We start from the raw sequence: 15,591 nt of genomic DNA, 5'->3' as shown, positions 1-15,591 counted from the left end.
CCCTCGCCGTGAGTGGGGGCTGGGAGGGCGGGGGGGTGGGGGAGACCCCCACCCATCCGCCCTGCTCACCCCCCTCGCCCCCAGGTCGGCATCTTCTTCCTGGTGCTGGCGGGCAGGGCCGCGTGTGCCACCCCACAGGGCTTCCAGAAGAAGGGCTCGGCGTGAGTGCCCCGAGGGGGCACCCACGGGGGGTTGGGGGGACCACCGGGGTCAGGGGGCACCCACGGGGGGCTGGGGGCTCCCATGGGGGGCAGAGGGCACTCACGGGGGGCTGGGGACAGCCACCGGGGGCTGGGGTGGACCACTGGGGGCTGGGGTGGACCACTGGGGGCAGGGGGCACTCACAGGGGGCTGGGGGCACAGCAGACAGGGGGGCATGGGAGGCATTGGGGGCATGGGGGACACCCATAGGGGGCAGGGGGGCACAGGGGGCAGGGGGGGAACCAATGGGGGGGCACTGGGGGCACAGGGGGACCCATGAGGGCCAGGGGGAGCACCCAAGGAGGGCAAGGGGGATTGGGGGACAAGAGGGCACTGGTGGAGGGTATTGGGGGTACTGAAGGGGGCAGGGAGGCACTGGGGACAAGGGGGCACTGGGGGGGTAGCAGGGGGACCCATGGGGGGTAAGGGGGCATTTGGGGCAGGGGGCATTGGGGGCAGGGCAATACTGGGGGCTTTAATGCCCAAGGAGGGCATTAAAGGAGGGAGAGGTTGGGGCATCTGTGAGGTCAGGGGGGCACAGGACACCCGTGAGGGGGCAGGGGGGCACTGGGGACAGGGGGGTATGGGCTGCTGGGGTGCCCGTGGAGGGTGAGGGGCACAGGGCGTTGGGACACCCACGGGGGGAGAGGTACAGGGGGCTGTGACATGGGGTGACACTGGGGTGACATCGGGGTACTCAGGTTGGGGGTGTCACAGTGGCCGTGCTGCTGCTGTGATGCTCTTGGGATGCTGTTGGGTGGCACTGGGGTGGCACTGGGGTGGCAGGTCAGGAGTCCGCACGGCGGCCATGCTGGTGGTGTGGGTGACACTGGGGTGACACTAGAGTGCTGTTGGGTGACACTGGGGTGCTGTTGGGTGCTAGGTCGGGGGTCCGCACAGCGGCCGTGCTCTTGGCTGTGCCCAGCCTGGCCTGGCTGCTGGCTCTGCTGTCGGTGAACAGTGATGCCCTGCTGTGCCACTACCTGTTTGCTGCCTCCAACTGCCTCCAGGTCAGCGGGCACCCCCATCGCTCCCTGGGACCCCCTGAAAGCACAGAGCCCCCACCCTGGGACCCCCGGAGAGCCCACCCTGGGGACCCCCAGGGACCCCTAGAGAGCTGAGAACCTCCACTCCTGAGACCGCCAGAGTCCACCACCCCTGGGACCCCCAGAGCCCACTCTGGGACCCCCAGAGAGCCCTGGCACCTCCCCTCCTGGGACTCCCAGAGCTCACAGAGTCCCAAACCCATTTGGGGGGCACCAGTGGGCATGGGGGGGGTCCCTTGCCATATCCAGGGTGCCCATGGGGGGCACCCAGTGTGTGTGGGGGTCCCTTCACCCAGTTTGGGGTGCCAAAGGGGTGCCTCCCACGTCTCTGGGAGCCCCCTCAGGTGACACTGGGGTCCCCCACGAGGCTGTCTGACCCCTCCCCTGTGCCCTCCATGCCCATGTGCCCCCCCGTGTGCCCAGGGGCCCCTCATGTTCCTGTCCTGTGTGGTGCTGAGCAAGGAGGTGCGGAGGAGCCTCCGCCTGAGCTGTGCCCGCCGCCACCACCCCCCACTGGCCACCAAGGCCACCCTGACACCCGTGAGTGCCGGGGGGGATGGGGGGGGCACGGGAGGGGGCACGGGGGGCTCGGGGCACCCCTGTGATGTCCCTGTCCCCGTGCCAGCTCCCCGGGGGTTGCTGGGGGTGCTGGGGGGTCTCAAGGCAGTCCCTGGAATGACTGCGTTGTCCCTGTCCTTGGCACGGGGGGGGCTGGGGAGCCCCTGGCTGGGCTGTGGCATCCCTGTGCCCGTGCCAGACCCCCGGAGGGCATAGAGGGCTTGGGGGGGCTGGGGGCAGCCCTAGCACGGCTGTGTCGTCCCTGTCTCTGGCATAGGGGGCTCAGAGGGCCTTGGGGTAGCCCCTGGCAGGGCTGCGATGTCCCTATCTCCGTGCCAGCCCCCCGGGGGACAGAGGGGGGCTCGGGGCACCCCGGCAGGGCTGTGATGCCCCTGTCCCGTTTCCAGCCCCCCAGGGGGCTCGGGGGGGCTCGGGGCAGCCCAGCCGTGATGTCCCTGTGCCTGTGCCAGGCGTACAGCGGGGACAGCACATACGTGGCAGGGCCGCTGTGCCCCCCGCCGGGCGGGGGGTCCTCGGGGTCCCTGCACAGCACAGCCCGGTCAGGCAAGAGCCATCACAGCTACATCCCCTTCGTCAGGAGGTGCGGGCACCGCGGGCACCGCGCGTGGCACGGGGGGACAATGGGGATGGCACTGATGTGGCAGGATGGCGGGGCGGTGGCAGGGCGCTGGCAGGTGATGGGGGAGTGGGGTGACATGGCCCTGAGGTGTTGGGGTGAGAGGGTGAGGGGGTGGTGGGTGGTGGCAAGGTGGGGGCGTGACAGCACTGCAGTGGCAGAGTGGCAGGGTCGTGGGGTCGTGGGGTGGGTTGCAGGGTTGCAGGGTTGGTGGGGGCACGGCACTGGAGTGGCAGGTCATGGAGTGGTAGAGCGGTGGGTTAAGCAGTTGGTGGGTTGGGGGCACTGCACCGGGCTGGAGGGGTGGCACAGGGATGGAGTAGTGGGATGGCAGTGGATTTGGGGTCCCAGCAGGTGTCTGGCAGTGGTTTTGGGGTCCCAGGGGGGTGTCGGTGAAGTTGGGGTGTCTGTCGGTATTTTTGGGGTTCCGAGGGGTGTCTATCAGTGGTTTTGGGGCCCCAGGGGGGTGCCAGGCACTGACACTGCCATGCTCCCCCCCCAGGGAGGACTCGGGGCTGGCGGGCAGCCCGGGGCCGCTGCCTGAGCCCGGGGGACTCTTCCTCGATGCGCAGGAGCAGCCCGAGGGTAACGACCCCCACCTGTGGGGGGGCACGGGGGGTGTCCCCGGGCCCCCCCTGAGCCGTGACCCCTCCAGAGCACGACACGGACTCGGACAGTGACCTGTCCCTGGACGACCCGAGCGGCTCCTACGGCTCCACCCACTCGTCGGACAGCGACGACGAGCCCCCCCCCGGCTGGGACCCCCTGCCTGGGGCTCCCCCGGCCCCCCCTGGCCCCGGTAACGGCCCCCCAACAGCCAACGTCCGCCCGCTGGGGATGGGGGGACCCTTGGCCTGGCCGGTGCTGGGGGAGGCACCCAGTGGGGTTGGGGAGAGTCCCTGATCCTGGCTCGGTGTTGCTGGGGGGTACCCAGTGGGTACAGTGGGTATGAGGGGAGTCCCTCCCCCAGTCTGGGGTGCTAAGGGGGGGCACCCAGTGGGTTTGGGGGGACCCTGGCCCTGGCTCGTTGTTGCTGGGGGGCACCCACGGGGGCCGGAGGGGTCCCTGGCCCTGCCCATCCCACCAACCCCCTGCCTGCAGGTGCCGCCCGGATGCCGCCGGGGTGCCCATACTGGCCCGGGGAGTTCGTGACGACGGCGAGCGAGAGCGAGGGTGTGGCAGGCACCGAGGGGCTGCGGGTGCAGCCGGCAGGGGGGGCAAGGGGCCCCCCCCGGGGAGACCCTCCCAGGCCCAACGGGGAGGCTCTGCCCAGGGAACCCCTGCTACTGCCCCTGCCCCACCCACACAAAGGTATGGGCTCGAGGGTGCCCGGTGGATGCCAGGGTACTTTTCAGGTGTCCATCAGGTGCCAGAGCTTCCTGTGGGCACCCGCTGGGTGCCCGGGTGCCCACTGGACACCCTTTGGGTGCCAGGGTTCTTTTTGGGTGCCCATCCAGTGCCAGAGGTACTTTTGGACACTCCTTGGGTGCCAAGGTGCCCATTGGATACCCTTTGGGTGCCAGAGTTCCCTTTGGGCACCCAATGGGTGCCAACATGGCCATTGAGCACCCTTTGGGTGCCAGGGTCCCTCCCGGGTGCCCTTTGGGTGCCAGGGGGTGTGTGTAGGATGGGAACCCCCCAAACCTGCCGGGTGATGCCCCTTCCCCTGCAGGGATCCTGAAGAAGAAGTGCCTGCCCCCCATCAGCGAGCGGGGGGGCAGTGCCCAGCGCCCCGGGCCCCCACCGCCGCCCCCTGCGGGCACGGCCGCCTCATCAGGCAGTGACGGGGGTGCTCCCCCGGCCCCCCGGGCCCGGCAGAGCCTCGAGGAGCAGCTGAGCGGCCTCACCCCCATCGCCATGAGCATCCGCGCAGGCACTGCTGATGAGGACTCCTCTGGCTCCGAGTGAGTGCCAGCGTGTGCCCGGGGTGCTTCTGGGTGTCCATTGGGAGTCCTTGGGGTGCCCGGGTTGGTTTTGGGTGTCCATGGTGTGCCAGGGTGGTTGTTCGGTGCCCATGGGGTGCCATGGTACCCATCAGGTGCCAGGGCTCCCATTGGGTGCCAGGGTGTCCAAGAGGTGCCCTTTGGGTGCCCATCAGGTGTGAGGGTGGCTTTGGGTGCCCATCGGGGGGGTCTTTGGGTGCCAGGTTTACCTTTGGGTACCCACTGGGTGTGAGGGTGGTTTTTGGGCGCCCATCAGGTGCCAGGGATCCCACTGGGTGCCCATTGGGTGCCACGTTGCCCAAGAGGTGCCCTTTGGGTGCCAGAGTTCCCTTTGGGCACCCACTGGGTTCAAGGGTACCCATGGGGTGCCCATGAGGTGTTCTTTGGGTGCCAGGGCTCCTTTTGGGCCTCCACTGGGTGCTCTTTGGGTGCCCATCAGGTTTAAGGGTGGTTGCTGGGTGCCCACTGGGTGCCCACTGGGTGCCAAGGTAACTGACAGGAGACCATTGTGTGCCAGGGCTCCTCTTGGTGCCCATAGGGCACAAGAGTTCTCATTGGGTGCCCACTGGGTGCCCATTGATCACTGAGTGCCCCCATTGACCACCCAAAGGTCACCCGTTGGGTGCCCATCAGGTCTAGCAGCACCTGTTGGGTGCCCATTGATCATTGGGTGCCTGTTGGATATTGGGGTGCCCCCCAGGTGTCCAGTGGGCGTTGGGCTGTCCATTGGGTGTTAAGGTGCCCACTGGGTGTTGGGGTTCCATTGGATGTTGGGGTGCCTGTTGGGTGTTGGGGCACCCCTTGGGGTGCCTGCTGGGTGTCTGTTGGGTGTTGGGGTGCCCATTGGATGTCAGGCTGTCCATTGGGTGCCCATTGAGTGCTGGGGTGTCCACTGAGTCCCCACTGGATATTGGGGTGTCCATTGGGTGTTGGGGTGTCCATTGGGTCCCCACTGGATATTGGGGTGCCCATTAGGTGCCTGTTGGGTGTTGGGGCATCCCTTGGGGTGCCTATTGGGTGTTGAGGTGCCTGTTGGGTGTTGGGGTGCCTGCCAGGTGCCCACTGGATATTGGGGTGTCCACTGGGTGCCCATTGGGTGTTGGGGTGTCCATTGGGTGCCCACTGGATATTGGGGTGCCCACTGGGTGCCTGTTAGACACCCGCTGTCCCCCCTTGGTGGATAAGGGTGCCCAGGGGGGGTTGGCACCATTGGCACTAACCTGGCTTTTCTCTCCTCCCCCCCCAGATTTCTGTTCTTTAATTTTCTCCATTAACTCATGGGGGGGGTCCTGCCTCCTCTCACCCCCCCCACCCCTCCATCATCCCCCCAGGGTGGGCACTGGGTGCTGGGGGGTACAGAGGGCACCCTGGTACCCCCCCCATCACGCATCCGTCTGTCTTGTTTTTTATCCCCCCCCACACACACTTTGTGCCAACCCCCCCATTTTATCCATCCCCTCCCTCCCCCCACCAGGAGCAACGAGACCTCGATCTAACGGGGACTCACCCAGCGGGAACTGCTCCCCCAGTGCCAGGGGGGCACCAGGACACTGGGGGGGGGGGCACCGGGACGGGGGGGGCACCAGGATTGGGGAGGAGGGGAAAGGAGCCACAGCCCCCCTCCCTCCCCATTGCACTTTGGATCCTGGCAGGGATTGGCACCTTGGGAAGGGGGGGTGGCATCAGGTGCCACCCCTCACCCTCCCCCCCAGTCATCATCCCCCACGCCTGGCAAAGGGTTTTATTTAAAAAATACATGAAAATACAAAAAAAAAGGGATTTATAACCCCCCACCATTGTGCCGACCCCCCAACCCCCCCCAAAGGTGCCACCCCTCCCTCAAGGTGCCAACCCCCCCTCCATTGTGTCAATTGTGTGTGGTGCCAACCCCCCCCGAAGTGGGGTCAGGTGGGGGGGTGCAGGGATTTCTGAGCCCCCCATACTGGCCCATCCCCCCCCAGGGGTGGGGGTGGGGTTAGGGGGGGCACCCAGGGGTGGGGGTTGGGGGGGGAGGAGAGAGAACCCTGCATGCTGAGGGGTGGGCAGGGGGGTTTCTATGGCTGACGGGACCTTTTGTAATTAAAGCAAAACCCAGAGGGTGCCTCGGGTCCTTCCTGGCAGGGGCCTGGCTCTGCCCCCCCACCCCAAAATCCTGTGGGTGCCTTGGGTCCTTCCTGGGGAGCCCCCAGCTCTGATCCCCCCACTCCAAAATCCAACTAGTGTCTTGGTTCATCCCTGGGGGAGCCCCGGCTCTGATGCCCTCCCACCCCAAAACCCAACTGGTGTCTTAGTTTGTCCCTGGAGGGTCCTAGATCTGAGCCCCCCTAACCCCAGCTTGTCCTTGGGGTGTCCCAGCTCTGTCCCCCCTCCCCCAAAATCCTGTGGGTGCCTTGGCTAGTCAGCCGGGGGGGGGGGGGGGCGGCTCGGCTCTGCCACCTCACCCCAAAATCCAATTGGTGTCTCGGTTCGTCCCTGGGGGGGCCCCGGCTCTGCCTCCCCCCAACCCCAAAACCCAGAGGGTGCCTTGGTTTGTCCCTGGGGGGCGTCCCAGCTCTGCTCCCTCCTTCCCTCCCCAAAACGCAGAGAGTGACTTGGTTTGATCCTTGGGGGGGTCCCGGCTCTGCCCCCCCCACTCCAAAACCCAGAGAGTGGTTTCGTTTGTCCCTGGGGAGGGTCCCGGCTCTGTCCCCCCCCACCGCACACCAGGCTGGGGGGGGGCCGGGCACGCCGAGCCCCTCGGGTGGGCCCGGGGGGGGCGCGGGGGTGTCACCTTGGGGTGCTGCTCGCTGCCGTCTTGCGGGGGGGGCCGCAGGCGGGCGGGGGGGGATCCCGCCTTGCAGGCCGAGGCTGCGGTGGAGGAGGCCCCCCGCGCCCCTCCCGTGCCTGCAAAGGGGAGGGAAACTGTGGGGAAACTGAGGCATGGCGGGGGGCCTCCGCCCCCCCAGAGCCCCCCCAGCCTTACCTCGGGGGGTGGGGGTCCTGCCGCCCGCCGCGGCGGGCCGGGGGGGCACCTTGGGGAGGGCGCCGGGGGCCGGGGGGCGGCCCGAAGGGCCCGGGGGGGCCGTGCTCCTGGTGTGGGGCTGGCGGGCGGGGGGGGGGCAGGGAGCAGGGCCCCCTCTCGCCTTGAGCTGGCCTGGGGAGAGAGGGGGGCATGGGGGGCACCGCCTGGCCCTCCCCGTGGGCACGGTGTCCCCGTGTCCCCCCCCCTACGTTCGTACCTGCCGTGGCCCCCCGGGGGGGCTCCGACCTGCCCCGGGCACTGCTCCCCTGCCCCTGGGTGAGGCACGGCCGGGGCGGGCCCCCGCGGCTGGGGGGGGGGTCCCCTGCCCCCGGGGGGGGCCTTGGGCGCTGCCGTGAAGTGACGGCTGGGGGAGGTCTGCAAAGAGGGGGGGGGACACAGGGACGGTGCTCAGCAAGGGGGGACATGGATGGGGACAGGGCAGACTCCATGGATGGTTATGGGGGGATGGGGGGACAGTGGGGGACAGGGGGGACAGGGGGACATGGATGGGGACAGAGGGGCATGGGGGACGGGGGGGGACATGGGGGACCTGGATGAGGACGGGGGGACAGAGGAGAGAGGGGGACTCCATGGATGGTGACAGGTGGGATGGGGGGACGTGGATGAGGACAGGGGGGACAGGGGCGACATGGATGGGGACAGAGGGGACCCATGGCTGGTGACAGGGGGGATGGATGAGGACACCCCCCGGGGTGTCACTTACTTTGGGGACAGCGGTGGCAGCAGGCCCCCCCCGGGGCTTGGCGGCGGGCGGTGCCTGGGACTCCACGGTGGGCAGCAGTGCCCTCACCGGGCTGTCCTTCACCACGAACGTCTGGCGCCGGGGGCTGCGGGGCGTGCCTGGGGGGGTGGCGGCGGGGCCAGGGGGGTCCCCGGGGGCGGGGGGGGGCAGGTGACACCGCTCGAGCTGGGCGGCCAAGCGAGTGGCCTCCCGCACCATCTCCTCCAGGCGGGCACCTCGCAGGGGGCTCCAGCGCCCGCTGCCCCCTCCCCCGCGCCGGGACCCCCCGCCCCGGCTCTCCTCGTCCTCCTCTTCATCCTGGCTGGGGTGGAGAGGAAGGGGGGCTCAGCACTGTCCCCACCACCCCCCCGCTGTCACTTCCCCCCCACCGCAAGGGTGGCACGGATCCCCCACCCCAGCGAGGACCCCACTTATGGCACCCCCGGGACCCCAGAACCACATCTGGGGAGGGCATGTCCACGGGACCCCTGGGACCCCACCCATGGGATGACACATCCCCCAGGTCCCCCAGGACCTTACCCACAGGGTGACACATCCTTCAGGACCCCCAGAGCCACATCCATGGGGGGGGGGGGGCATGTCCACAGGACCCCCAGAGCCACATCCGGGGGGGGGGCCATGTCCACAGGACCCCCAGAGCCACATCCGGGGGGGGGGCATGTCCACAGGACCCCCAGGACCCCCAGAACAACATCCATGGGGTGACACATCCTTCAGGACCCCCAGGACCCCACCCACAGGGTGACACATCCCCCAGAGCCACATATGTGCGGTGGGATGTCCCTAGGACCCCCAGGATCCTGTTTGTGGGGTGGCACATGCCCTGTGACTCTGCCCATAGAAAACCACGTCCCCCAGGACCCCAAGGATGAGGTGCCATGCCCCCCACAACCCTATCCATGGGGTGCCCTGTCTCCCCTGTCCCCATCCATGGGGTGCCCTGTCTCTCCTGTCCCCCAGATCCCATCTATGTCCCCCCGTCCCCCCATGTCCCCATCCACGGGGTGCCATGTCCCACCTGCCCACCAAATCCCATCCATGTCCCCCTTGTCCCCCCATGTCCCAGTCATGTCCCTCCTGTCTCCCATGTCCCAACTATGGGGTGCTCTGTCCCCCATGTCCCCCAGTCCCCCCTGTCTCCATCTGCGGGGTGCCCTGTCCCCCAATCTCCCCTCTCCCCTTGTCCCCACTTTGTTCCCCCCCCATGTCCCCCTGTCTTGCCCATTCCCATCCATGTCCCCCTGCCCCCCCCCTTGCTCCCCCCCACTCCCATGAATGTCCCCCCATCCCCCTCTCCCCCCTGTCCTCCCCATGTCCCCCTGTCCCTCCCTGTCCCCCAGTTCCCATGTCCCCCCCGTCTCCCCCTATCCCACTCATGTTCCCCTGTCCCCCTCATGTCCCCCTGTCCCCCCTGTGCCCCCCTGTCCCCACCCCCCCCGTACCTGTCAGAGGGGGACAGGATCCCGAAGTCAAAGCTCTCCTCGGTGACAAATCGCACATCTAGGGGGACACTGGGGGTGAGCCCCTGCCCCCCTGCGCGGGGAGGGGACACGGGGGACACTGGGGGCGAGCCCCGGACCCCCTGCACAGGGAGGGGACACAGGGGACACGCGAGGCTGGCACTGCCACTGTCACTGCCGTACCTCGGTCCTCGGCCATCGCCTGGGCTCGGGGCTGCTGAGGGAGCGGGGGGGTCACCACCAACCCCGGCGGGGTCCCCCCGCCAGGGCCTGACCCTCCCTCGGTGTCCCCGACCTCCCTGGGGAGCCGGTGGCACCGGCCAGTGCCCGGGTGGCACCGCCTGTGCCAGTGCCAGGCACCGCCAGGCTCCGCGTCATCGGGACGGGGAGGGGACACCGGGGACCCCCGCCCGGGGGACTCACAGTGCCGCACCCCAAATCCGGGGGTCCCCAGTGCCACATTGGGGGAGTCCCAGCCCCACAACTCGATACTTGGGGGCCCCCAGTGCCACAACAGGGGGTCCCCAGTGCCACATTGGGGGTCCTAGTCCCGCACCCCCAGCCCGGGCGTCCTCAATACTACATATGGGGGTCCCAGCCCCACATTCCCAGTTCTGGGGGTCCCGGTCCGACAGTGGGGGGTCCCAGCTCCCACCCCGGTCCTCAGAGCCACACTGGGGAGTCCCAACCCCACACCCCCATCCCTAAGGCACCTCAGCCCTATCCTAAGAGGGTCCCAGCCCCACCCCCCCACTCTCCCCGGGTTCCCCAGCCCCACACTAAGGTGGTCGCAGCCCCGCACTCCAACTCCCCGTCACCCCATTCCTGCACGGGGGGTCCCAGCTCTGCACCCTCATCCCTGGGGGGTCCCCAACCCCATGGTAGGAGAGTCCCAGAACCACGAGGGGGTCCCAGCCCCGCACCCCCACTCCTGGGGGTCCCCAGCCTCGCACTAAGGGGGTTCCGGCCTCACTGGGGGGTCCCAGCCCCAAATCCTGATCCCTGGGGGTCCCAGCCCCACACTGAAGGTCCCAGCCCCACACCCCCATCCCTGGGGGTCCCAGACCTACACTAAAGGGGTCCCAGCCCCACATCCCGATCCCTGGGGGTCCCCAGCCCTACACTAAGGGAGTCGCAGCTCCACCGGGGGTCCAGCCCCTCAACCTGACCCCTGGGTGTCCCAGCCCCACACTAAGAGAGTCCCAGCACCACAGGAGAGTCCCAGCCCCACACCCCCAACCCCCAGCCCTACATGAAGGGGGTCCCAGCCCCACATCCCGATCCCTGGTGGTCCGAGCCCCACACCCCCATCCCTGGGGTCCCAGCCCCATAGTAAGAGAGTCCCAGCACCACAGGGGGGTCTCAGCCCCGCAGCCCCATCCCTGGGTGTCCCCAGCCCCACACTAAGGTGGTCTCAGCCCCCTCTGGGTGGTCCCAGCCCCGCACTCCGACTCCGCGTCACCCCATCCCCGCACGGGGGAAGTCCATCCGTGCTCCCCGCGGTCCGCCCGTGCCCTCCTGGCCGGTTTCCCTGCCGGGCCCCCCCCAAACCCCCCAGGATGGTCCCGTGTCCCCCCCTTATCCCCCCCACCATCCTCCCCTCTCACCGCCCCCGGCTCCCGCTCCGCGCGCGCCGCGGGGGGCGTGGCTTCATGCAGGGGGAGTGACCTATTTGAACCGCCCCGCCCCTTGCGGCTCAACGGCGGCGGCCCCGCCTCCTCTCACCTATTGGCTGGCCCTACTTACTCCGCGACTCCGATTGGCCAATCTCCTCTGCGCGCCTCGCGCTGATTGGTTGTTCCTCTCCCGCTCGCCCCCCCCTCCATTCATAGCGACAGGAAGGGAGCGTGTCCCGGAAGCGCGCGCCCGCCATGGCCGCCGCGCCAGCCGTGCCTCCCGACTCGTGGCAGCCCCCGACGGTGTCCATGGAGACCACGTAAGGAGCGGGCCCGGGCCCCCCGCCGGCACCGGGAGAGGCCCCGCCCACCCCTAGCCCCGCCCCCTGCCGCGGGGACAGCAGGGACAGCGGGGGCTGCCACCCCCACCCCCCTACTCCCGGTACCAGGCTCGATACTGAGCCCCCCCTGGGACCGGGAAACCTCCGGGGTCCATAAGCCCACAGACCACTCGTTGCCACCAACCCCCGGTGTCCCCCTGGTCCCTCCTTGTACCGGGCAGCCCCCACAGACCGCGAGCTCCCGGGACCGGGCAGTCCCCGGGGTCTGTGAGCCCCCAGACCCTCGGGTATCAAACAACCCCGGTGTCCGTGATCCCCGGCGTTCCCCCGGTCCCAGGCAGCCCCCGGTGTCCCCCCAGCCCCCCCCAGTGTCCCCCCTGTCCCGGGCAGCCCCTGGTGTTCCCCAGTCCCCTCCGGTGTTCCCCAGGCCCCCCCGGTGTACCCCGGTGTCCATGACCCCCGGTGTCCCCCAGCCCCCCCAGTGTCCATCGGTGTCCATGACCCGGGGTGTGTCCCGGGCAGCGCCTGGTTCCCCGGTGGGCACGGAGAAGCTCCCGGTGTCTCCCAGTCGGGGCAGCCCCGGTTACCCCCCCGGGACTGGAGACCCCTCCGGTGTTCCCACCGTGTCCCGTTGTTCCCGGTGTCTGCCAGTCCCAGCCCCGTTACCCCCCAGTCCCCCCAGTCCCGGTTGCCCCCCCAGTGTCCCCCCCGGTGTTCCGTTGCCCCCCATTGCCCCCCGATCTCCTCCCTTCCCCCCACTGTGCCTCTGCCCTGATCCCATGGAGTCACAGTGGGGTGAGCCCATTTCCTGGGACCATTCCCATTCCCACTGTTCCCATTCCTGGGATGGGATCCCTGGTGCTGGAGCTGCACTGGCAGCACAGCCCCCATTCCCAGTGTCGTTCCCATTTCATTCCTGGTATTCCCAGTGTCCCTGGTGGTTGAGCTGTCCTAGCTGCACAACCCCATTCCCATTCCCAGTATTCCCATTCCCAGGATGGGATCCCTGGTGCTGGAGCTGTACTGGCTGCACGCGCCCCGCACGTGTAAGAACTTTGCTGAGCTCAGCCGTCGCGGGTACTACAATGGCACCAAGTTCCACCGTGTCATCAAGGATTTCATGGTGCAGGGTGGGGACCCCACGGGCACCGGTGAGCATGAGACACCCCCTGGGATCCCCCTGGGACCCCCCCCTGCGGTGCCAGGGATCCCGCTGACTCCCCAAATCCTCCCCCAGGCCGCGGCGGTGCCTCTATCTACGGGAAGCAGTTTGAGGATGAGCTGCACCCTGACCTGAAGTTCACTGGTGAGTGGGAGGGGACCCCCAGCACACTGGGAGCCCACCTATAGCAGGGCTGGACCCCTGGGACCCCCGGGAAACTGGGAGCCTACCTATAGCAGTGCAGGACCCCTGGGACCCCCGGAATCCCCAGGACCCCACCTATAGCAGGGCAGGACTCCCCAGGACCCTGGGACTCCACATATAGCAGGCAAGACCCCCAGGACCCCCAGGATCCCCAAGACCCCACCTATAGCAGGGAAGACCCCCTGGGGCCCCTGGGATCCCCAGGACCCTGGTCAAGGGGTGGGATATCCACCAGGACCTCAGGACCCATCCATGGTGTGACACATCCCCCGTATCCCCAAAGACCCCATCCATGAAGGATCATCCATAGGAATGTCATGGCCACCATCGTGTGAGAACCTTGGCCATGGGATGACATGTCCCCTGTGTCCCCATCCTTGGATTGAAATGTCCCTGTGTCCCTCAGGACCCCAACCATGAGGTGCCATGTCCCCCCTGACCCCATTCATGGGGGATCATCCATGGGATGGCATGTCCCCCATGGTACCAGGACCTTATCAATGGGGTGCCATGTCCCTTTCTATGGGGTGTTACGTCCCTGTGTCCCCACCCCTGAGGTCCATGTCCCTGTATCCCCATGTCCCCACCCCTTAGGTCCAGGTCCCCGTGTCCCCTCCACAAGGTCCCTGTCCCCATGTCCCTCAGGCACTGGGATCCTGGCAATGGCCAATGCAGGGCCAGACACCAATGGGAGCCAGTTCTTCCTAAGGTTCCCTAAGACCCCTCCACTGGGTGACATGTCCCCCAGGACCCCATCCATTGGGTGCCATGTCTTTTCCATCCCTTTCTATGAGGTGCCATGTTCCCATAATACCAAGGCCTCAGCCATGGGGTGCCATGTTCTCTGTGTCCCCATCCCTGAGCTCCCATGTTCCTGAGTCCCCATCCAGGAGGTGACATGTCCCTCATGATACCAAGACCTTGGCCAAGGTGTGCCATGTCTCCTCTGTCTCCATCCTTGGAGGTGACATGAACCTTAGCCAAGGGGTGCCATGTCCCCATGTCCTCCCCCTGAGGTCCATGTCCCCGTGTCCCCATCCCTGAGGTGACATGTCCCTGAGTCCTCATCCATGAGCTCCCATGTCCCCTGAGTCCCCATCCATGAGGTGACCTGTTCGCTGTGATACCAAGACCTTGGCCATGGGGTGCCATGTCCCTCCCCGAGGTCCCTGTCCCCATGTCCCCCTGTCCCTCAGGCGCCGGGATCCTGGCGATGGCCAACGCGGGGCCGGACACGAATGGCAGCCAGTTCTTCCTGACACTGGGCCCTGCGCAGTGGCTGGATGGCAAGCACAGCATCTTCGGGCGCGTGTGCCAGGGCATGGGCGTGCTGGGCCGCCTGGCCATGGTGGAGACCAATGCCCAGGACCGGCCCCTGGATGATGTCAAGATCATCAAGGCCTATCCCTCGGGGTAGAGGGGGCTGCAGGACCCCCCCCCGCAAACTGTACAGCTTTGTTGTAATAAAAGAGGTTGGGTTTTGGGGGACTCCCCTGGAGTAGGGTGTTTAGTGGAGGCTGGAAGGGGGGAGGGGTCTCTGGCGTGGTTGGGACCCCTCCCCAAAAAGGGGGCTGGGTGGGCCCCTCACAGGGGTGTGGAGCTGCTGGGGGGGGCAGGGGGCCTAAATTTCCCCTCCCTCTGTGTTGTGTGTCCCCCCAAAGTGTCCTGGGATCCCTCAGGGTGTTCCCCCATCACCTGTGGGATCACTGGGCTTTGAGTGGAAAGGGGGGGAAAGCCCCCCTGCCAAAAAAAACCCCTGGGCTCCCCACGTGGCACTGGGGACCCCCAGAGCGGCACTGGGGTCCCTGTGCCAGCACACATTGGGTGCCCCCTCCCTGGCTCTGGGTGACCCCCCTCCAGCACTGGGTGTCACCCAAAGTTCTGGGTCTGGGTGTCCCCCCCCTCCAACTTTGGGTGTCCCCCTGGCTCGGGGTGTCTCCCTCCAGCTCTGGGTGTCCCCCTCAGCTCTAGGTGTCCCCCCCCCAGGTATAGGTGTCCCCTCCAGTTTTGGGTGTCCCCTTCCCCAGCTCTGGATGGCCTCCTGCTCTGAGTGTCCCCCCCAATACTGGGTGTCCCTCCTGAGCTCTGGGTGTCCCCCCCAACACTGGCTGTCCCCCCCTGGCTCTAGGTGAACCCCCTGGGTCTGGGTGTCCCACCGCAGCTCCCAGTGCAGGACCTGGGACAGTACTGGGAGGCACTGGGTGATCCTGGGGATGGTGTGGGATGGTACCGGGATCGACTGGGGGGACTGAGGCACCCTGGGTCTGCAGGCCATGGAGCTGGGGGGGCACTGAGAGGGGCTGGTTGAAGGAGAACTGGGGGCATTGGGGGAGGTTGGGGCTCTCCCTGGGGGGTGGGCTATACCAGAGGGGTCCCCACAGCACTGGCGGGAGGGCACTGGGAGGACTGGAGGGAGACTAGGGGCACCAGGAGCCCCTGGGGAGTACCAGGAGAGGGGGAGGGGGCAATACTGGAAGGTACTGGGAAGGGGGAGCCAGGTCTAGGGGGTGGTTTGGGGGTGTCTCGGCATCTGGAAGCAGCCCCGGGGGTGATGCAGGGTTTGGTACAGGTGGTCTGGGGGTAGCAGGGCTGGGGGTGATTGTGGGGGTGGTACCGGCGGTCTGGGGGGTACCAGCGGTCTGGGGGGCACCAGCAGTCT

General features: G+C 67.8%; 3 protein-coding genes across 6 annotated transcripts; 2 read left to right on the top strand and 1 right to left on the bottom strand.

The window, feature by feature from the left end:
- Positions 1 to 13: 13 nt before the first annotated feature.
- LOC135408076 (cadherin EGF LAG seven-pass G-type receptor 2-like) lies at positions 14 to 6,484 on the top strand. The gene is made up of 9 exons (XM_064643422.1): positions 14 to 161; positions 1,085 to 1,211; positions 1,671 to 1,787; positions 2,213 to 2,406; positions 2,945 to 3,027; positions 3,098 to 3,241; positions 3,544 to 3,753; positions 4,115 to 4,346; positions 5,860 to 6,484. The coding sequence occupies exons 3-9, from the start codon at positions 1,680 to 1,682 to the stop codon at positions 5,879 to 5,881; spliced, it is 993 nt and encodes a 330-aa protein (XP_064499492.1). The 5' UTR covers positions 14 to 161; positions 1,085 to 1,211; positions 1,671 to 1,679; the 3' UTR covers positions 5,882 to 6,484.
- On the bottom strand, positions 6,113 to 11,324 carry PSRC1 (proline and serine rich coiled-coil 1). Of its 4 annotated transcripts, none has more exons than XM_064643419.1 (7): positions 11,217 to 11,324; positions 9,793 to 9,826; positions 9,592 to 9,649; positions 8,111 to 8,450; positions 7,604 to 7,761; positions 7,348 to 7,518; positions 6,113 to 7,268 (listed from the first exon to the last, which is right to left on the bottom strand). In XM_064643419.1, exons 2-7 carry the CDS (start codon positions 9,806 to 9,808, stop codon positions 6,710 to 6,712), a joined length of 1,302 nt encoding a protein of 433 aa, XP_064499489.1. In that variant the 5' UTR covers positions 9,809 to 9,826; positions 11,217 to 11,324; the 3' UTR covers positions 6,113 to 6,709. The 4 variants fall into 4 exon arrangements, with proteins under 4 accessions (XP_064499489.1, XP_064499488.1, XP_064499491.1 ...); XM_064643418.1 differs by having other exon boundaries at positions 9,793 to 9,823; positions 11,217 to 11,277; XM_064643421.1 differs by lacking the exons at positions 7,604 to 7,761; positions 11,217 to 11,324 and having other exon boundaries at positions 7,065 to 7,268; positions 9,793 to 11,161.
- An 87-nt stretch (positions 11,325 to 11,411) lies between these two features.
- On the top strand, positions 11,412 to 14,420 carry PPIL1 (peptidylprolyl isomerase like 1). Its single transcript, XM_064643423.1, has 4 exons — positions 11,412 to 11,545; positions 12,563 to 12,717; positions 12,804 to 12,872; positions 14,129 to 14,420. Exons 1-4 carry the CDS (start codon positions 11,481 to 11,483, stop codon positions 14,347 to 14,349), a joined length of 510 nt encoding a protein of 169 aa, XP_064499493.1. The 5' UTR covers positions 11,412 to 11,480; the 3' UTR covers positions 14,350 to 14,420.
- Positions 14,421 to 15,591: the final 1,171 nt, after the last annotated feature.

Source organism: Pseudopipra pipra, unplaced genomic scaffold, assembly GCF_036250125.1.
Source record: "Pseudopipra pipra isolate bDixPip1 unplaced genomic scaffold, bDixPip1.hap1 HAP1_SCAFFOLD_170, whole genome shotgun sequence".
NCBI lineage: Eukaryota > Metazoa > Chordata > Aves > Passeriformes > Pipridae > Pseudopipra > Pseudopipra pipra.
The sequence above is the reverse complement of the archived record's forward strand: the minus strand, read 5'-3'. Positions and strand labels throughout refer to the sequence as shown.